This window comes from Sturnus vulgaris, unplaced genomic scaffold, assembly GCF_052056855.1.
Source record: "Sturnus vulgaris isolate bStuVul1 unplaced genomic scaffold, bStuVul1.hap1 Scaffold_141, whole genome shotgun sequence".
Taxonomy (NCBI): Eukaryota; Metazoa; Chordata; class Aves; order Passeriformes; family Sturnidae; genus Sturnus; species Sturnus vulgaris.
Window position 1 is genome coordinate 559,964 of NW_028276063.1, and position 21,838 is coordinate 581,801.

Below are 21,838 nucleotides of genomic sequence, written 5' to 3' on the forward strand. Positions count from 1 at the left end.
GAAGAATTTCGTGCTCTGCTCCAGCTCCATCCCCCATGGGAGGATCACTGTTGGATGATCTACAGTGACCCCCATTGGGCAGAGCCCTGGTGATCCATGGTCCCCAGTGATCCCCGTTGGGTGGGGGGAAGTTGTTGGAGAGATTTCTCTCTCTTTTCCTTCTGTTGCTATGATTTGATTGATAATAAATTCCCTCGCTGTGCCCAGGCTGGGTCTGTGTCGCCCGTTTTGCTGTTTGGTGTCTTTGCTTGTCCCGTCTTAATCTGATCCTGGAGCTCCTGGTTAATCTTTCTTTTCCCTTGCAGCTGGAGGGGCAGGGTCAGAGTAGCTTTGGTGGCTGCCTGGTGTCGAGCCAGCGTCACCCAGGCCATGGGCACCTCTGAGATCCCAGTGTGGTGAAGCATTCCCCAACTCCTAGAGAAAGTGCTGACCCAAACTGAGGCCAGGAGGAAACATCGTTATGCCTGGAGCCCACTCTCTTGTGACCCTCTCAACAGAAATCCAAAAGGAGACCTTTGAGCTCTCCTGAGCCACCATGGGCTGTGACCAGCAGTCTCCCTCTGAGGGGCCTCTCAGAGCCAGCAAACCCTCGGCTTTGCTATGCCTGGAGGATCGCTGAAACACGACGTGTCCTGGGCCCATACCCTCACTGCTCAAGGACCCATCCTTCGCTCAGTGGGAGATGAAAGCACATCTGAAGTTTGGATTTCACTGAGCTCTCAGGGGAATTTTTTCCAGGTACCTTGCTTGCACTGACTGGTCTGTCTGTGTGTGTGCCCCTGCACATATGCTATAGCAAACCTGGGAGAAATACAGCTTTCCTAGATATGGAAGTACTGTGGATATCTAAGTTAGGCCTGTAAGCAAGGTTCAGTTATAGGTATGAACTTACTTAAATGCTGTAAGTGTTAAATGTTTTGCTAAGTTTTAAATATAAGTCGTAAGCTAAGTGTTGTTTTTCCATTAAATTACTAAGTACAACATGGAAGTTATAGCTATAACTTTGGTTAAATGCTGTTAAGTGTTACTGACCTGTTGAATTGTTAAGGTTAAGTTATAAGTTAAGTTAGGTATTAGTTCAGTGTTGTACCTCTGTTGGATTGCTGGGGCTAAGGTATAAGTGACAAATAAAGGGAGAAGTTGAAGTACTGCTTAGTGTTGATTAGTTTTTAGGCCGTGTTCCTTTTAATCCTTGCCTGCACTCTCCTTTGGTCCCATGCACCTAAACACAGCACACACCCACCCACACTCCCCTAGAGAGTTCTCAGTTCATTTCTGTTTTGGTTGCCTGGTTTTTGTTTGCTTTTGTTGTTGCCTGTTTTCCCTTGTTGTGCCTTAGCTGTCCTGTCAGCAGTAGAGTGAATCTTGCCATCAAACTTTTGCTTTGTCACTTAATATTAAATCTGACTTTTGTTCATGCCCTTGTCACCAATTTTTAAACGATCTTAAATACTCTCGTTCATGATGAATGGATAAATGGATTTCAATGGATTTCAATCTCATTCATGACAGCACCACAATGTCCCGCATCACCGAGGGCCCTGACACACGCCCGTGTCACAAAGGGCCACCCCCGCCACCCAAGAGCAGAGGGACAGCCTGGAAGCGGCCCGGAGCAGCCCCGGCCTCGTGGCCTTGTAGCCCCTGGCGTGGCCAGAGCCCTGGGAGGCTTTGGCCACGGTGGGAGCCAACAGCCCCAGCCCCGGCCTGCAGAGCCCTGGGGCTGCAGCCCGGGCCGGCCGGGGCAGGAGGAATTGGCCGGGCCGGACGTGCCAGGGCCTTGTGGGCAGTGGCTCCGTGTCCCGCGGGAGGCCGGGGACGAGGGATGACCCTCAGGGCTGTGCCCGGGCACCGGGGCTCGTCAGTGCCTCGCTCAGTGACACCCAGGGGCACCGAGCGCAGCCTCGGCGCCTTTGCAGGGCACGGGGAGCTGAGCGGGGCAGGGGCACCACGGAAACACCGAGTGCCTGCCCGGGGCAGAGCCGGGGCAAAGCCGGGCTGGAGAGCCGGGAGAGGCTGCTCAGAGCTGGCCCGGGCACTTGGGCACCTGGGAGACAGAGCCCGGCTCGGAGCTGACCCTGAGCCCAATACCTGAGAAATTACAGCCGGCTTTTCTAGACACACTTCGTTATTTTGTATTTTCTCAACGTTCTCTCAAAATGTCAAATCCGACATTTTATGAGGGAACATTTTCAATGTTCATTTTACTTTATTTTTTACCCTTTAGAAAGAATTCCGTTGTATTTTGTTATGTGTGAGGAGGGATGGGCTGGGAAAGGTTGTGGGTAATGGAGTTTTTTATTCAATATATTTTGAAATCTGAGATGTGACAAGTCCAGGCTTTGTCCAGCAGCAGTGTCTGGTTCCAGACTGCTCTGCTTTTCACAGTGACATCTCAGTTCATTGAAATCCAGCAGTCAAAGCCCTGGAAACACGGAAAAGCTGGGAATGAGCTTAAAGCCCTTGGAGGGTTTGCTGTGTCCGTACATTCCCCATCTCTCCTGGGGTCCGTTCAGCCTCCCCACTCCTGTCCTAGAGCACATGGCTGGATCCAGAGTGCAGTACGTGCTTTTACAGATAGATAGATATTTACATGTGATTATTGCATACACGATTCTCTTGCAGCGAGTTACTGTGATGGTAATTCCATGATCCTCTGCTTTGTGCCCAAAGAATGGTTATTGTATCTAAACCCCGGCAGCCCGGGAGGGGATGTGTGCGGGGCCGGGGCGGGGAGAGGCTCCTTGTTCATTCCGCGGGTGTTTTGAAGCCTCGCTGCTCGGGTTTTCCGCGGCTCTCTCTGTGCACTGTGGGTTTCTGTTTGGCTGAAAAGCGTTTTTGCCCCAAGCAAACAAAGGACTTTTCCCCTTTTCTTGGCTCGGAGAGGCTGCAGGGGCAGCCTTGCCGTGCCTGGAGGCGAACTGAGCAGCTGCTGTGTCGCAGCCCGGGGGCTCCGCGCCGGCAGGAGCGGAGCGGCGCCGCTGCAGCCCAAAGCCGCTGCGAGCCGGGCCGAGCCGGGAGAGAAAACAGCCCGAGGCTTCAGCCCCGCTGCTTCGCCTGCCGGGACCGTGCCCGCGGAGCCCGGCTGGGGAGGAGTTCAAGGGCAGGCGAGCCCCGGGCTTTCATCTCCTTCGGAACAGTCCCGGGTTGGTTTTTTCCCTGGGGGAGAAGCGGCGCCACCTGTACAATGTGTTGTGAGCAGGGATTTCTCTGGCATTTTGGGTCATTTTCCCTGGTGAGTGTGGGGAAAGGTCTGATAATTTAATATCCAGAAGTCTGGGAGGTTTTTTTGCTTTGTAGGCTTATTGTTTGTTAATAAACTGTTGGAGTTTTTTCCTCTTTCATCTATTAACATTTATTTCCCATTGGTGGAAAGGGATTATTGGAACCCTGCAGAGAAGAGAGCACTCACTCCAGAGTGTGCTTTTTAAAATCGTCTCTCAAACTAAGATACCCATCCCTGTGGCCTCCTGTCCACTCACCCCAAGGGACTCCGGTGGCTCTCCCAGTCCATCCCAGTCTCTCCCAGTGTCCTCACAGTCCCTCCCAGTGTCACCAGTCCTTCCTAATTCCTTTTAGTCCACAGACATTCCAATCCCAGTCCACTCCCAGACCTCCAGCCTCTCTCCCACTGCCATCCCAGTGCCTCCCCAAATCTCTCCCCTCTATCCAAGTGCCCTCTGAAATCCTTTTCAGTCAAATCCCAAACCTCCAGTCTTTCTCCCATTGCCCCAATCCACTCCACTCTCTCCCAGTGTTTCCCTACTCTCTCCAATTTCATTCCCAGTCGCTCTCAGTGCCACACCAGCCCTCTCCCATATCTCCCAGTCCCCCCCAGCTGATCCTGCTGCCCGAAACCCCAAGTAAAACACAAACTAACAGAGTGTCAGTTTATGCGGTGCTTTATTCAGGGCCCGGGGACCTGCGGACTCGCGTCCCAAGTCAGGATCCCGCTGGTTCCCTTTTTAGAGGGTTTTTTATACCCTTTTTACAAATGGTTTATGTGCAGAAGTACACATTCTTCTGTAGATACATTCACCTTGAAGATAGCATTTTGGCGTCATAAATCCTACATGGTTGCTTATCTTAGGACTATAGTGTTCTCCTCCTCAATCTCTCTCTGGCGCCACTGCCTCAGGACTATAGTGTTCTCCCCCTCAATCTCTCTCTTATGCCACTGCCCACCACCAGTACTTTATTTATGTTTAGACTTTAACCTTATCACTAACGGTTCTGCATGCTCTCAGCACAGCACACTCTTAAGTTAGTTTCCCAGGGCCTACTCTGAGGACTGCAGTCTTCAAGCCTTAGCATTACTACTACTATTATGGTTTATACACTTTATATTCTAATATTCAGGATTTCTAGTCCATACGGTAACAATCCCAGTGTGTCCCCACTCTCTCCCAGTGTGTCCATCTCGCTGCTTCCCTCGAGCTCCCAGCCCGGCCCCGGCTGCCTGCTCTGCTCCCTCATGGATTTCTACCCTGCCGACATCCAGCTGAGCTGGTTCCAGGGCCAGCAGGAGCTCTCGTGACACGTGGTGGCCACCGACCTGGTCCCCAATGGGGACTGGATTTCTACCAGCTCCTGGTGCTGCTGGAAACTCCCCCCGGCACGGGGTCAGCTCCAGCTCCAGGTGGAGACGTCAGCCTGGAGCACCCCCTGAGCCGGCACTGGGGCACGGCCCGGACCCCACAGTGTCGGGGGAGTGGGGGAGGCGCTGGGGGAGCTGGGAGGGGGATTGGGTTGTGCTGGGGTAACTGGGAGAGAGTTTGAGATAGCCTGGTTTAAACTGGGAGAAGGGATTGGGGGTCTAGAATGGCTGAGGAGTTTGAAGGATGTTAGAGGGTGGGATGGGGTTCCGGGGATCCTGGTGGGCACTGGGAGGGAGTCTGGGGGTGCTGGGTGTAACTGGGAGGGATTTGAGTGAACCTGGAGGAGCTGGAAAAAGATCAGGAATTGGAAAGCAGGGGTTGGAATGAGGTTGGTTGTGCTGGGAAGAGATCTGGAGGGGTCTTGATGAGTCCTGGTGGGGTTGTGAAGGGACTGGTAGAAGGTTTGGGGGTCCTGGGGCAGCGGGGAGCAAATGGGAGGGAGTTATGCCATTTTGAGAAGGACAGGAAGGGCTTTGGTGGATCCCAAGGAAGCTGGGAAGACAGGAGAATGTTTTAGGGAGCTCTAGGTGGGCTGGGGAAGATTGGGAGGATTCTTCGAGTGGCTTGGAATGTCCATGAGAGGTTTTGGTTGGTCCTGACCCCTGTGGTCCCCTAGAGACGCCGCCGGACGCTGCCCACAGTAAAGTGCTGATGGGGATGGGGGCTCTGTGTTGGGCTTCGTCTTCCTGGCACTGGGGCTCAGCTACTAACTGTGCAAGAAGGAGAGGGGGGGTCCCGGGGGTCGTGTTCCCCCTCCCCCAGTGTGTGTGCTCCTCCTAGGGACCGCCAGCCGGGGGTCACCACCTTTTCTCTGCCCACAGAACTCCTGAGCCAGCAGTGTCTACAACCCTTCCCCGTGGCCTCGAACCCAGCCAGGATCCCACGCTCTGTCCCCACGCTGATTTTGGGAGTGTAGTGCGTCCTCTCCAACCCTGCTGTTACTCTGTCCAAGCCAAGCTGCTCCCAGCGCTCCCAATAAAGCTTCCAAGTTATAACCAGTTCCATTTACTTGGGGGCGGGACTGGGGAGGGACTTGGGGGGACCCCGCGGGGGGATCGTGACTGGGCGGGGAGGGCGGGTCCAGGTGGGGAACACTGGGTGCTGCGGGTCTGCCCGGCAACCGGTGAGTCATCACAGCTGCTCTCTCTGATTGGCTGAATCTTCTTCATCGCATTCTCTGATTGGCTGAGGAGAGGCCCGGCAGTTGACAGAAGGAACAGGAGAGATCCCGCCCCGAGCACCGGCACGGGAACAACAGAGCCAGCCTGGGCACAGCGAGGGAATTTATTACCAACCAAATCAAAGCAGCACAAGGAGAAGGGAAAGAAATCTCTCCAGCCCCTTCCCTGCACCCAGCGGGGATAACCAGTCCCACGGATCACCAGGGCTCTGCCCAACGGGGGTCACTGGGGATCATCCAACACCGATCCTCCCACGGGGGATGGAGCTGGAGCAGAGCACGAAGCCCTTCCCACACTTGGGGCACTCACAGGGCTTCCCTTAGTGGTGACTCTGTTGGTGTCGGGTCAAGGCTGAACTGTGTGAGAAGCTCTTCCCACACTCAGGACACTCGTAGGGCCTCTCCCCAGTGTGGATGCGCCGGTGGACAGTGAGGGTGTCGTTGCGGTTGAATCTCTTCCCGCAGTCTGGGCAGCGGAAGGGCCTCTCCTCTGTGTGAATCCGCTCATGGACGAGGACATGGGAGCTGGTCTGAAATGTCTTCCCACACTCAGGACACTTGTAGGGCCTCTCCCCAGTGTGGATGCGCTGGTGGCTTCTCAGGTTGGAGATGTGCCCAAAACTCTTCCCACATTCCAAGCAGGTGTAGGGCCGTTCCCCTGTGTGGATCACCTGGTGCTGCACCAGGTGGCAGCTCTGCCTGAAGCTCTTCCCACATTCCCCACACTCGTAGGGCTTCTCTCCAGTGTGGATCCTCTGGTGTACGATCAGCTTGGAGCTGTAGCTGAAACCCTTCCCACATTCCAAGCACTTGTGGGGCTTCTCCCCTCCATGAGGCTTCTCCACCAGCTCTGAGCTCTGCCTGGATCTCCGGCCGCCTTCCCGGCTCAGGGAGGGTCTTTCCTCCTCGCAGATCCCTAGGCTGGGTTTGCAGCCCCTCCTCCAGAGGGATCTCCTAGGCTTTTCCTCCTCCATCTGCCTATGCAATGGGAATGAAAAATCCTGGTTTTGGGAAAGAACAAGAGAAGAGAGCACCTTGGACTGGGAGTTTCTCCTTGCCCAAGCGCAACTCACGAACTCACTGTGCATCTTGTGTCTGTAAGAACCTCCAAAACACCATTATTCAAACCAAAAGTCCTCCAAACATCAAGACACAGACCAAAAACTCCACAAAAAGCAAGATTCAGCCAAAACTCACTCCTAAATATAAAGATTCAGCCCTCACAAAAAAACAAAGCACCAACCAATTTAGCCCAATAGAGGTCAGAAACACCAAAATTCAACCCTGTGAAAATCATGGATCCCCTTCCCTTGTCGCCTGCTGCATGTGGGGGGCAACGCTCCTGGGGCTGGGGGAGAGGCTGTAAACACAGGGAGGGGTGGAACCTTAGGGTGTTTGCTGATTCTGCTCCACCTTCTCCTGTGTCCCTGCTTTTCGTCACACTCCTCTTCCTCCTACTATTCCTCCTTCTCCTGTACAATCCCACCTTCTCCTCCCACGGGCATCATTTGACCATTTTGTTCTTCAACCCTGCTTCTCCTTCCCTTCTCCTGCTGCCCCCAGGCCCAGCACCCACTGCCGGCTCCCTCTTCCCCCCAAACCCACAGCATCCCAGCGCAGGGACAGGGATCAAACTGGGGCAGAATGAAACTTCTTCAGTGGCACAGGAGGATTTAGAATTGAGGACAGGGAAAGGGTTTAACCCAGGCTCCTGACTGAACAGCCTGGACAGGGGGCTGGGAACAAACCCATGACTGCATTCAAGTGACAGGGCTCGAGACCCAGGGTAAGAGATATTGATGAGACTTTCCCTGGCCTGAGGGACAAAATGTGTTTATGGATGGCTCTGCAAGGGCAGGAGAAGGGAAAAGAGCTCCAAGACACGCTCTGATGAAAGAAAGGAAATTAGGCCAAGCTCAGGTTACCGCCTGCAGGGTCAGCTCAACCGGCAGAGCTGGGTGTGCTTGGAAGAGCCTGGCACTGAAATGCCCTGAGCAGGAAGGCTCAAATATCTTCTGGTGACAGCATGGCAGCTAACAGGGTGAAAAAAGCTATTCTGACTTCTTCAGCAATAACCGGATCGCGTATTAAGGTATTTCTAAAACAAATAACTCCAAGATAAGGGATTGTGGAAACAACAGACTCTCAGATGGGGAACTCATTTTACAGCAAAGACCCTTCAGGGCGTTATGGCTGCTTTAAAAATACAATGGGACCTCCACAAGCCCTGGAACCCCCAGAGCTCAGGTCAGGTAGAAAGAATGAATGGGGAAATAAAGAAACTCCTTTGGAAGCTGGTGATAGAAACCAAGATGCAATGGCTACGGCTTTTGCCATTGGCTTTGGCAAGAGTAAGAGCCAGACCCAGAGCAGATATTCAATTATTTCCCTTGGAATTGATCTTTGCAATTCCTTACCCTGGTAATTCTCCACCTAGTGCGGGCTGGAGATAAGGGATGTATATTTCATGCAGTCTGTGGCCAGAATCCTGTCTCTTGTGAAATCTCTGCCACAGGAAGCTGGGCTGGCACAGAGCCTGCCTTGGCACTTTGCTGTTCACAACATCCACCCAGGACATCGGGTCCTGCCTAAGGAGTGCAAAGAAGCACCACTGGTGGCCAAGTGCCGTGGCCCATTCCAAGAGTCCCTGAGCACAGAAACAGCCGCCAGCACAGCTCAACACGGGGGGACCCCTCACCCTGGGCTCAGGGGCTCTCAAGCCCCGGAGATTTGGAATTCCCGGCTGCAGGAGCAGCATGGGAGGGCACCACTGACCCTGCACTGAAGGCAACGCAGCAGCAGCCAGGGCTCCACATTGGGCCAAGCCCCTGGGCCTGCCCACAGATCCTCTGCTGAAATCCTCTGCCTGGGCACCCTCCTTTGGCATCTCCACACACTGGGGCCAATCCTTGCTGCCACTGCTGGAGCTTCGCTGCTTTCTGTGCCTGCACTGCCACAGCTGCTGGGGAAGACAACGGCACAATTCCACTCTGCCCCCCAGTTACACTCACACACTGGGCTGCCGGGGATTCCATTGCTGCAAAATATACCATGTTTAAAAGTTTTAAAAATCTTATTTCTCTACTAATGCTTGATTTACCTTTGCCTTGGGGAAACGAATTTTAAAGGGATTGTTTGAGGGATGCTCCACCACTCAACAGAGATGAGTTTAACATCTCAATAGACTGGGAATAGCCCAAAAGATACTCACAAAGATAACGACCATCAAGAAAAAATCAAGACCCATCAGCAAACATCAAGGAGCACCCACCCCAGACACTGCCCCCGGCATAGATGGAGACACCTGGTCTGGAAAAGGCTGAGAAGGAAATCCAGGAGTGTGGACCTAATTAACATCAGAAGAGGAGAAATCCGTGTGCAATAGGAAACCAAACACTAAGAACTACACAACTTGGAAGTAATGAACGTGAAACCAATGGAATTCTATGGGTTCAGACTGTAAAAAGTTAAGGGAAAATCTAGTAAAACTCACATGTCATGGAATGATTTTCTCTGCACACCCGGGCTACGTGTGGATGAAATGATTTCTGTTGCTCATCCTGACAACGATCAAGTAATGCCTTGACTCTCTAACACAAAAGATATTGTTGGAGAGATTTTTATTGTCCCTGCATTTTCAGTCACAAGATGAGAAAAAATTTTCATAATAATCCTACTTTTATATTGTCAGTTAGGTTTGGGCCAGGGGTGTGACAAACAATTTTTACTCTTAGGAGAAGAAGTAGAAAAAGCTTGATTGCACTGGAATATTTTTGTATATATTTGTGGGTGGCTCTTAATGATGGCAGAATTTCAGAATGGGTTTTTCGATGCTCAGCTTTAGGCTGCATTTTGCAAAACTACAAGAGTATTGATTGTAAGGGCTTAAACACAAAAAAAGTTAATACAAAATTGTTAACAAAAAAAAAGAAAAGAAAAAAAAAAGCAGATCATAGGAGTGCACGTGTGAATCACCTAATGGCTGCTCTGGAATAGAAGCATTGGATCCAGGCACAGCCACGAGAGGAGCTTTAGAAATGCAAATTAACACTGCTAGGGCAATGTGTGCACAATGAACCTGGATCTTCATGCCTGGGGGAGGAATTTCGGTGATTGCCTCTGTCTCTCACTCCAAGCTCTGCCTGCTTGCACAGATGGAATTTGCACAACTAAAGGCAGAGCCCATAGTGAGGATATCTGACTGCAACAGAAATTGGTTAAGCTGCAAATGGAATCAGCAAACGGAGAATGTTGGGAAAGCTTTACTAAAAAAAGTGTGGGGGAATCATCCCTCTCCCTGCTCCAACCTGTGCTGTCACTGTCCAGGTTATATAGGGTGTATTGGGGCACTGGGGTGGTTTTGGTGCCACAAGTTCAGGGAAATGAGTTGGAAATCCAAGTATGTGGTGATTTAATTCGAGAAAAGTGGTCAATTGATGCAGCCCTGGATGGAGGGAGCACCCAAAAACGCAAAAAAGATGAACAGACACCAGAGCCAATCCTACAACACCATGGACCAGCCTCTGGGAACCCTAACGAATTCATATCAGGACACAGAAAATCCATCCATAATTTGATTGGCAGAATTAGGATAAAAAGAATCCTGGAAAAAATAACCAACCAGACAGCTCCAGCTCCTGACCTTCCTGACGACCAATCCACTGAAATAAGGAAGGAGACATTTCACATGGGATAGGATCAGATTATCTATTCACAGAAGGAGGAGTGTGTGGAAAATTACATGACTCAAACTGCTGTTCGCAAATAGATGATAACTGAAAAGTGGTGAAACAGATAACAAAGGAAATAAGAAAATAGCTCGTATTCCAGAGAAACGATGGGAATGGGACACGTTTTCGGGGTTCCCTGGCAGATCATGGCTTAAACGAATGCTGCTCCTCCTCTGACGTGCTGCAGCAACTCTCAGCTTTTTACCATGCACGACACCTTGCTCCAAAGAGGACGCAGGAAAAGAGATTGAGTCAATGGAAATTAAAAGTTTGTAAAGGCAATTCTTGAGAAAATGAGGGATTGCAAGCAGTAAGATTAATATCGTAGTGGGGGTGCATATTAACGAGGACATGCAGTAGGTGGATCGGGAAGTCTGAACCTTCCAAGTACCTCAGCCAGTGGGGACGGAGATGGGGGCGGGAAAATGAGGATAAAAAGGAGGCGGCGCTTTAGAGACCGCATGGCAAATGCCGCATGGCCTCTCTCTTTGTTCATCAATAAAGTCACTTCTGAAGGACTCCTCTGTCTCCTGCGGGCACAAAAACCTCTGCCCACGGGAATTTTCCCGCACAGCCCCGGGCACAGGGCAGACACCTCTGTGCCACCCACAGCAACCGGGACGAGCCAGCGCTGCTCCGGCACCGGCTCCTGCCGAGGCCCCAGCGGGAAGGAGACCGCGGGCAGCCGCTCCCGCAGCGCCCTCAGCCCAGCGCCAACACGGGCCGGCACCGGCACAACCAACCCGCCAGAGCCCCCTGCCGCCCCCTCGGCCCGCAGCGAGCCCCGAGCCCCCGCACAACCGAGCGCGGCTCCCACCTGCGCTGGGGCCGCCTCCGAGCTCCGCCGCCGCCTCCCCGGGCTCCGGCCGCTGCCGCCGCTGCCGGGCCCCCACAGACGCTGCCACAATGGCGCCTTTGCTGCTCTGCCCAATCAGCGCGCGACAACCAGGAGTGACATTGGCACAATCAGCCAATGGCAGCGAGGGCCGGGCTCTGCACACGGCCCAGCCTCGGCCCGCGCTCTCAGGGCCCCCCGGGCTGTGGGAGGGCAAAGGCGGAGATGAGGAACAGCCCTGGAACGGGCCCGGGCCCGAGCCGCCATTGGCCTGGAAACACAAACAAAGTTCTCCGCAGCTCCCGGCACGCCTTTCCCAGCCCCGCGTGTTCGCTGCCTCCGGCTCAGAGGGAACCCCTGGTGCCTCGCTTCTGCTACTTCTGTTTAGGAGCATCAGTGCATGGCTTTGATTTCCCCCACAAAAAGGAAAAACTGCTTCAAACAGCTGTGGATGACGTGACAGGAGAGATTTCTGGCAGAAAACTCCAAAAACTCAGAGCAGGATAATGTGAAGTAAATTAAGACCCTTCAAACCTGTTTTCCCCTAGCCTCCCTCCTTGGAGCTGCACCTCCTACCTCGGCAGTGCAGGGTGTGAGAAACGACGCTCACTTTGTAAAATTTTAAAGGTTTATTAAATCTTAGCAAAAAAAAAATACACCAAAAGACTGTTATAAATGAGAAACATCAGTCTTGATGTTCAGTAAAATTTAGATTGCTTTATTTGATATAGAAAGAGCAAGCAGCGTGCTGGGGAACGTGAGGGGTCACCGCCCACTCCACGTTCCACCCAACCTTGGTTTGCAGCCTCTTCTTATACTGTGGGTTCTCGTTGTAATCAATAATTTTTGGTTTTTTTGTTGTCATAAGCAGTGGTGGTAGAATAAACATCCTTACACAAATTCACAAAGCCTTTGGGTGATAATCAGTCACAGATAGCCATCTGGTCCTTGTAGATAACCACCAGAGAAGTTCTGAGAGTCTGGTCCTTGAGATAAGCAGCATTGATCAGACAAAGACAGGAAGGGCTTTTCGGGAAGTCTGATTTTGCAAGCTGGTAGCCGATACAACTTATTTGGAAAACATAACATAATGTAACATAATACAACATATTATAACAAACAGAATTATTTTATCATAGAATTTCCTTTATCTAGTGTCCATGCTTTACTTCAGAGGTTAGTATTCTGGTTTATACAATCCCCAATGCTTTTGTGACTAATACGAATCTTTTATCAATTATCAGAAGACTGAAAAAGGAGAAAAGTCAGCGCTCGGAGCACAGGACTAAAGAAAGAGACCCGGGTGTGATTTGGGGGCCCGAGGGGGTCCCCGGGTCACCCCCGTTCCCCCCGATCTCGGCCAACGGGTGCGAGCGGCGCGGCCCCGCTGCGGAGCACTGACCCCGCCCCGGGGGCCGCCGGGACCCCCCCGGAAAAAACCCAACGGCTCCTGCACCCCCCCTTCAGTCCCTCCGACCTTCCCATCCCTAAGGGGAAAAGGGGGAAAGGGGAGGACCTGGGGCGGGATCACCCGGAGACCCCCGGGGAGAGGAGCAGGAGCAGGGGGGGTTTGGCTCCCGCTGAGTGGGGGGTCCCGCGCGAGGATTTCGGGGGGTTCGCTTGAGGAATTTTGGGGGTCCTCGTGCAACAGATCCACCTGCGAAGGGCTCCTCTCCAGACCAGTTTGGGGGGCTCTTTGTGTCACCCAGAGGAATTTGGGGGCTCCTCATGTCACTGAGAGCCCCACGAGTGTCACCAAGAGCTCCTCAAGTGCCCCCAGCTCTTTGTGCCACAAGGATCCCCTAGAGTGCCACCAGCTCCTCGTATCACCGAGAGCCCCTCGTGCCACCAGGACCTCGTGGCAGAGAATTTGGGGAGAGTCTCTGTGCCACCGGGAGCCCCTGAGTGTCACCAGCCCCATGCCAGGGTCCCCAGTGTCACCGGGGTCTCTCTCTGTGTCACACACCAGGAACCGATCCCCTCTCCGAGCACCAGGACCCCCGAATTTAACCGTCCTCATGCACCGGGATCCCCTCAGGACCCTCGAGTTTCCTCTCTCCCCTCCTCGTGCACCGGCATCACCGGACCGCCCCCCCTTTCCCGAGGAATCGCCGGAGACCCCCTCCATCAATCACCGGGCACCGGGACCACCAGAGGACCTCCCCCATCAATCAGCACCTTCACCGTGCACCGGGACACCCCCCCCCCCCCCCCCCCCCCCCCCATCGAGCAGTGACACCCCCTCATCGTGCACCGGGACCGCCGGACCCCCCCTCAAACATCGCCAGCCTCGGGCACCGAGATCACCGGAGACCCCTCCATGAGTCACCGGGACCCCCCCGTCATGCACCAGGACCACCGGAGACCTCCCCAGGAATCACCGGACAGCCCCTCACGAATCACCGGGCACCGGGACGCCCCCTCGGGCACCGGGACTGGACCCCCCCCGCCTCGTGTACCGACCACCCTCCAGTGCACAGGGCCCGGACCCCCCTTTGTGCCCCCCCTGCCCATCCCGGGGATTCCGCCCCTCCCCTCCCCTTTGACTTCCCCCGGGAACAGGAGCGGGAATGGGGGGGGGGGCGTGCGCTGGGGGGGCACCGGGGTGTCCCCAGCACCGGGGGGCGTCCCTTGGGGCTCGCTCCTTCCCCCCCCCTCCTCCGGTTATCACCAGGGACCCTCCCAATTTACCGGGGCTCTCCCTATTCACTGCGCCCCCGTTCACCGGCCCCCCCAAAGCGCTGGGACCCCCCCTCACTCACAGCCCCTCCCCCATCCATGGGACCCCCCCACTCACCGCTCCCCCCCCCGTCACCAGGACCCCAAAATCCATGGGACTCCCCCCACACTCATCAAGACCCCCCCCAAATCCATGGGACCCCTCCCTCCCCCCACTCACCACCCCCTTCTCAGCACTCCCCGGGCCCTCCCCATTGATCGAACGCCCCCATGGCCCCCCCAGCCCCTCGCCCTCGCATTGGGCCCCCCCGGGGCCGAGGCAGAGCCCTCCCTGAGGGACACCCCTCATCCCCGGCCTGCAGCCGCCCATGGAGCCGCTGACCACAACTCCCTGCCTGCGTCCATCCGGCCAATTCCTCTGGCCCCGCACAGCCCAGCCTGCAAAGCCAGGCCTGGCACTGTGGGGCTCGGGGGGTCTGTCCTGGGCCACTGGGCCTCACAGGCCTCTGGGCACAGCAGCGGTGTCACACACTGAAATGTTATGGGCAATGGCTTAAACGCTGCCAGGAAGGAGATTTGCACATTATGGCGAAACTGAATAAAGAGGCTGAGACCACCCCAGCCCAGCCCTCCTTCACCTGACTGCAGCTTTGGCCTGGGACTTGAGCGGCCTGACAGCACCTGAGGTACCATCAAGGTGACACCATTGATCAATTGCCTCTGGTCTAGGGACAAGGACACGAGACTGAGGCAGGAGAATGTATCCAAAGAAAGGCAAAGCCAGCAGCTGTCCTGAAAATCAGCTTGGGCCAGGCTGGGGCTGGGGGAGGCCGTAGCCCACAGGCTCATCTGCTGAGGCCACGTTTGCACACACTGCCCACAGCCAGCCAGGGAGGACGAGAGTTCTGGGGCTGTGGGGGAACCTCTGCTCACAGGCACTCAACACCCATCCTCCCTCACACAAACTGGCTCCGCTGGAAAATGCCCACCCCGGGAAGGCCACATCCACGGCACATGGCCGTGAGGGGCAGCTGAGGAGGGGCCAGAATCCATCCAAGAGCCCCAAAGCGCTGCCCAGACTCACTGCTGAGGCCTTGCAGCAGAGCACTGCTCCTGATGCAAAGGGATGCAGCAGAGCCAGAGGCTGCTGCCAGAGCCTGTGTCAGACTTGTCCCTGCCAGGGGAGGAACCTGGGCCTTCCCACCTGCCCCCAGTGTGTATGGACCCCCTGAACTCCGTGTTTGTGGGGGACCCTGAGCACCAAGAAGACAGAGATGTAGAGCATCCACAGGAAGCCACTGGGATCCACAGACTGGAGAGGTTTTCTACTTAATCTGGCTCTGTCACTCTCTTTCCCTCCTCCCACCTCGATTCCATTTCTATTTTTCTCTCTTTGTCATTGTCTTCGTTTTGAGTTGCCAATTTAAATAAACTTATTTTTCCTGTTGTGAGACAGAACCAGCAGCAAAAGAGCAAGGCAGGCCTAAAACTTGAGAGAGTATAAAAGAAAATTTATTAACTACATAAACAAAGAGAAAGGAAAAAAAATTCAGAATAAGATTTTTTCAGATCACTCCTTCCCACCCTCTCCTAATCTTCATAACAACAAAGCAAACATACAGCAAATACTTTGGTCAGTGCCCAATTTAGTCTTTCTCTGTTCACTTCTGGAGAGAGAAGCCTCTTCTTGTTGAAGTTGTAGGGATTTTTCCCAGAGGAAGGAAAAAGACAGTTCTCTTGTGGTTTTATCTTTCACGATTTGCATCCGCCCGGGAACCTGCAACCATGACGCTCCTCCCAACTCTACAGCCGTCCCAAAGCTGTAGATGTGGGCCATGTTTGTCTCATGGGGTATTACTTTTAAGAATGAAATGTTCGAACAGCAAAGATTCTCTCTGTCTCCTTTCTCTCTGCTCAGGCTTCATTTTCAGAAAACCGAAATCCCCTTCTTTTCTCAGGGCAGAAATTCTCAACACAGGTGCTCTTTGGTCAAATCATCTATTAAATGGAACGTTTCCATCCCCCCATGTCTCTTTCCATGGTTTATAGGAATATTCAGTACATCAGTTCATCCCTACAATTTTACAAAAAGATTTTCAGCCATTTCAGCATCTTCTCATTCTCCTTCCATCTCAAAAACTTAGCTCTTACATCACTGACTTCAGAAATCTTTTTATTCCCTTTCATATTCAAAGGAAAGGCTGGAGGCTTTGCAAATCTTATCTGAACACTAAAGAGTTAAAGTTTAACACAACTACTAAAGTTGGGCCAGGCTCAGGCCGTGCTGGGGGGGCAGCTGAGGTGTCAATCAGCCTTTCTGGGGCTGGGCTGCAGCCCCACACTGCTCATGGCCACCCGGGCAGGCCCGGCCCGTCCGGCAGCAGCAAGAGTCGGCCTCCCCCCCACGCCAGAGCCGCAGGCCCGTGGAGGAGGAAGCTGTGAAGGTCTTATCACAAAACATTTTCTCCCCCCGGCCATCGGGTCCCCCTCGTTGGCAAACGGGGCCCAAGCGGCCTCCCGAGCCTCCCCCCCGCATGGGGGAGGGGGAAGCTCGGGTTGATGTTACCTGCTCAGCCACCGGAAAGACAAAGAGACTCAGTTCTGGATTACCTCCTTCAAAATGTGTGTTCCCGGAGCGAACTAACTTTCTTTAATTGGCTGTTGCAGGTATCCCAACCCCCACAGAAAAAATTCCCTTAGGAAGAACCTCTTCTGAGTTTCTTCTTCCTAAGTCAACCTATCACAGTGACACAGAGAACCTTCCAAGCGTTCTTTTCGTGAGCTGCTGCTGTGATGTCACAGGAGCGTTGCCACATCCCAGCGGTGCTCCCGTTGCTGTGGGACACAGAGGCCTCAGTGCCCAGAGGCTCTGGGTGCCTGCTGACTGCCGGAGGATCCTCCTGCCCGAGGCATTCTCGGCAGCCAGCCCAGCCCTGACCCGTGTCCGTGTGTGCCTGCAGGAGTGCAGCCTGCAGACGTGTGCAGCGCAGCCACAATGATCCAGCAAGTGGTTGCTGCAGTTTGCACTCTGTACTCTGTGGCTTATTCGGGGTATTTTTTAACCCACTTGGCAAGTAAGTTGAGGTTTTCTCTCGGTGCAGCATCTGTGGCTTTGGGCTTGCTGTGTGCTTTCTGTTCTTCCTCTGGACCTTTGAGTTGACTTTGTAACCAAATTGCCATGAAGACACCGTTGGTTTGGGAGAGCTCCTGCCAGCAGCTGCAGCTCAAAAAGGGGGTGTCTGCAGCCAGCGAGGCGTTTGCAATGAGGCCTGGGGGGGTTCTGTTCCCTCGAGCAGGGCGTCTGTGGCAGTGGAGCCTGGAACTCCCTTTGTTTGCTGGTCCAGCCAAGAACTGACACAGCCCAGGATTTTGTGCTGTTCTCTTGCTTGCTCTGTGAAGGGACTGTGGCTCCTGGAGGGATGCTGTGAAAGCAAAATGTTCTCTTGGGGTTACCTTGCTCCGTGGCATTTCCCACCACGGGCAATTTTTTTCCTACCAGCATCTGGTTCGTGTTCCCTCTCCCATTGCAGGGCACCTCATGCGTGGATCCCAAGCAGCTCCTCCTTCGGTGAGTGGGAAGAAACCTCTGGTGTTCAGAACTGTGCAGCAAATTGTGAGCTCTGTGTGTGGCAGCCGAGTGCCATCCTGGGAGGCCGAAGGAAAGTCCCTGTCAGGGTCTTTGCAGCAGCAGCAGCAGCAGCAAAGGGATCCCTGGCAGTTTTCTCCTTTTCTGCTGAAGAGTTTAGAAGAGCTGCAGGTCTGGTTTTGCAGGCAGAGGATTTGCCTTAGCCATGGTGAAATACCGAATTCCCAACAATAAGTGGCAATGTCACTTTTAGCCCATTGTTAGTTTGTACAACTCTGAACTCTGTTTGTGCTTCGTGCAGCTGGATGTGTAGCTGAGGATAAATAAGGTGACAACTGAGATCGAACTTCCTGTCCCTCACGCTACTGTCTGTCCTCAGGGCACCAAAGCTGCATCAGCACCTCCTCTGGCTGCCTCTGCTTCCAAAGAGGAAGAAGACAGCAGTGAGATTCCCGCTGTTCTGGGGGACGATGGTGAACACCCCGTGGTTTGGGAATACAACAGCAAGGCTCCCGCAGTGTGGGACAAGGACAGTGGACATCTCCCGGCATGGGAGGAGGATGGTGGATATCCCCTGGCATGGGACAAGGATAGAAAAGCTCCCATGGCGTGGGATGAGGACGACGGACATCTCCCGGTGTGGGATGAGGACAGAGGACATCCTGTGGCTCGGGAAGAGGAGGGTGAACATATCCCAGCACGGGATGTGGATGGTGAACGTCTCGCGGCTTGGAAAGATGATGGAGAACCTGCCTCTGCTTGGGAAGAGGATGGAGAAGCTGCAGCATTTTGGGAAGAGGACGAGGAACCTCCTTCTGCTTGGGAAGAGCACACTGAACCTCCCTCCGCTGTGGGATCCTGGGCTGAACATTCTGACAGCAGCACAGCCCTGCAGCCAGAGGGGACAGGGGAGCGGTGCCTGATGCAGCTGAGTACGTCTGTTCTGTTCCTGTGTGCCAGAGCAGGGTGCTGTGTGTGTGTCTCAGCATGAGCTGCACCCAGTGCTGCTCTGCAGCTGAATGTCACCGAGTCATTCATTGTCCTTCCCCAGCTGACACCAAGGGGCTCATGGCCCCAGGGAGTGGGGCTGCATTCTGGCTCTGCTGCAAGGCGGGGTCTCCATCTGGGAGGGAGCATCTTCCACGTGGTTTCTTTCAGGGAACATCGTGAGCGTGGGGGAGCCTGCTGAGAAATACCTGGGACTGGAGCAGATTGGCCAAGGGTAAGTGCATGGCAGTTCCTTCTGCACAAGCAGGGCCCAGGTATTTTGCTGGAGTCAGGAGAGCTCCAAACACCCTCCGACACTGGGGTATGATCCTGCTGTCTCTCAGTTTTGATCAGAATTGATAACTGTGGTCAGAAGGCACAGTCAAAGGCCTCTGAGGCTGGCAGTGTCCTGCCTGCAGCAAGGAGCAGGACCTGGAAGGTCTTCTGTGCCTGGAATTTGATTGCCCTAAAGAGCAACTCACCATCTGGTGACTCTCAGAAAACAGTTCTCAAGAAGAACTAATAAGTGCTTTTTTCAGCACAGGTAATAAACTCCATGCATTCAGTAACAGACACAGAGCTGCTGCACTCGAGGGGAAAATGCATCACCTGCCTGATGGCAGGGCCCTTGTGGATCCTGCAAGTCTTAGGCAGGAAATGCAAAAGGATGAAATACATTCTTTTCCACTTCTTTAGACACCAACTCCCACCTCAGGTTTTGAACTAAAGGAATTCAGTGTGGACATTGGCTCCAGCCCTTTTCCTTCGTGTTGGGCTCAGTTTTCTCTTGCACACCTTGCATGGCAGACGGCTGGTGGCTGCTGCACTGCTGTTTGAAGGGTCGATGCACGCAGGTGTTTTGTGAATGCTGCAGGCAGCAGAGATCTCCTGTCTGGGCTGCCTTTCACTCCCAGAGCCTAAAGCTCTGCTTCTTTCTTCTCTGCTGTTTTGTCTCCAGGGCTTTTGGAACTGTTTATAAAGGACTCGACAGGGCCACTGGAGGAGAGGTCAGTGCCACCACGTCCAGCACGTCTGGCAGCTCTCGAGGGCTTTCCCCTCTGCTGGGAGCTGTGGCTGCAGCTTTGGGGGCCCAGCAGAGCTTTCCTGCACAGGCTGCTCCTCTGAAGGCAGAGCAGTGTCAGCCTTCAGAACACAGCTGGGACAGCCTTGGTGCTTCTGAAGTGCCCAGAGGAATGCAAGGAGGGCAGTGGTGTCTGTCAGAGCTGGACACCATGGCTTGGTCTTCATATCTAAAACCATGAATGCATCAGCAGGTGGAGACTGAGGCCCAATTTATCTTCATCCCAGCCTTGGACAGGAACACTATTTAGCAGTTTTTCCATCCTGCTTTTCATCTTCAAAGGCCTAATTAGGCCTAATTAGGGAGAGATCCTGCTTGGGCTCAGTTTGGGGTTTTAGTCCTACTGCAGCTGTTCACAGAGAGAGAGGGAGAGAAATGAGAAGATGGATGTCCAGAGCAAAGCTCTCTCCTAAACGCTGCAGTTGAAACACAACTGGGTCTGGTGTCAGTGACACCCTGTGACAATGGATGTCTGTGTCTGCTTTATTGTGCAATCCCAAACAGAGCAGTGGCATTTGAAATCATGACCAAGTCCCATAGAATTGCTAAAGGGTTCTGGGCTGTTTTGCTCTGTTTCACAGCATCAGAATTACCTCCTGCTTGCAAAATGTGTTTAAATAATAACGATGATGATGATCATCATCATCACCGGAGTGGTGATAAACTAAGGCCATTTGAGAAGATGCAGATTCTGTAGGTGCAGAAAATGTTGTTAGAGCTTTGAGGCTGACAGCTGAGGGACCATTTCTGCAGAGCTTACAAGGCCAAATGTCTCTGGCCACGTGTCCTGTAAGCAGCCCCCAGCCAGCAGAGAAATGGGCTGTGGGAATGGCACTTGCTGAGCTCTGGTGTCCCATGCCAAGGCAGTTTGGCACAGCCTGGCTCTGTCGCTCCAAAAAGATTCACTCCATGCTTGCTGTGGTCTCCTGCCACAGACCCCTCCAGCTAAAGGTCTGCAATGTCACTTCAGGTGGCCATAAAGAAAATGAGTCTCAGAGAGCAGAACAGGGAACGAGCTGTGAATGAGATCCTGCTCCTGAAAGGCAAGAACCACCCCAACATTGTCATCTTTTTGGACAGGTGAGTGCTTCAGGTCTTATCCTGTGCAAGGGCCCTGTGTTAATCTTTCATTCGTAGTCAGTAGCCTCTTCTGAAAAAGCCTGACCTGGCCATATCTTCAACAACAGCCTGGCAGTTCACTCCCTCCATGCTTTTGTTTGGTTTTTTTCTTCAAGCTGAACCCCTTTGCTGTGCCTTATGACAAGTGCTGAAAAACCATGGCAGAAATTATTTCCCTTGGCTTCTTCTTCCCAACTCTTTTCCATTGCTGCAGATGCCAGGAAGTCCAGGTTTCCAGCAATGCCTCATTTGCCCATTTTTCAATGGCCTTGCCTGTTTCTGAAGGGACTTTGTGTAAGGTTTTCCAAAGAGTTGATAACTTTTGTCCCAAGTGCTGTACGGCCTCCTTGCCTGGATAACTCTGGAAGTTGCATTGCCTTGTTCTGGAGGGAATGGTGGAACTGATGAGTTCAGATGCTGAACCAGCTGGGGGCAAGTGTTGTGGTTCCACACTGATCTGGGCTGTTGCTAAACTGTGTTTTTCACTTGCTTGCCATCTAAGGCATCTCCTTTCTCACAGGTGTCTCCTTCTCCTTCAGACTGTGCAGATTCCAAGGTCTGTGCAGGAATGTCTCTCCATCTGATCGTGTTCTCATTGACAAGTGACCTGGAAACAAAACTCCACTCGAGGCTTTTCCATGGGGGAATTGAGCAGTGCACATTCATCTCCATGCTGTTGTTTTCCTCTTCCAGCTTCCTTGTTGACGAAGATCTCTGGCTGGTGATGGAATACGTGGATGGAGGAACTTTGCAGGACGTTGTCAGACAGACACGCATGGCTGAAGGAGAGATGGCAGCTGTCAGTCGGGAGGTGAGGGATCCTGCTTGTGCTTCCCATGGCTCGGACACGATGGTCCTTCCAAACAGGCTGGGAGAGCAGGAGGGGCTCCATGCTCAGGGCTTTGTTTCTGTGTTGTTTTTATGAATTGGAGAAGAAAGAGCCTCTGAAGTCAGTGGCCTGCCTGTATCACTACACTTCTACT

General features: G+C 53.4%; 1 protein-coding gene and 1 pseudogene across 1 annotated transcript in view; one reads left to right on the forward strand and one right to left on the reverse strand.

Annotated features, from left to right (window-relative positions):
• The window catches only part of LOC148219388 (uncharacterized), a 198,893-nt gene that overhangs the window by 113,227 nt on the left and 63,828 nt on the right, over positions 1 to 21,838 (forward strand). The window contains exon 6 of the mRNA XM_088157664.1: positions 3,510 to 3,518. Within this exon, the coding sequence (XP_088013790.1) occupies positions 3,510 to 3,518 (9 nt within the window). The remainder of the gene's footprint in view (positions 1 to 3,509; positions 3,519 to 21,838) is intronic.
• On the reverse strand, positions 6,072 to 6,812 carry LOC148219390 (uncharacterized; annotated as a pseudogene).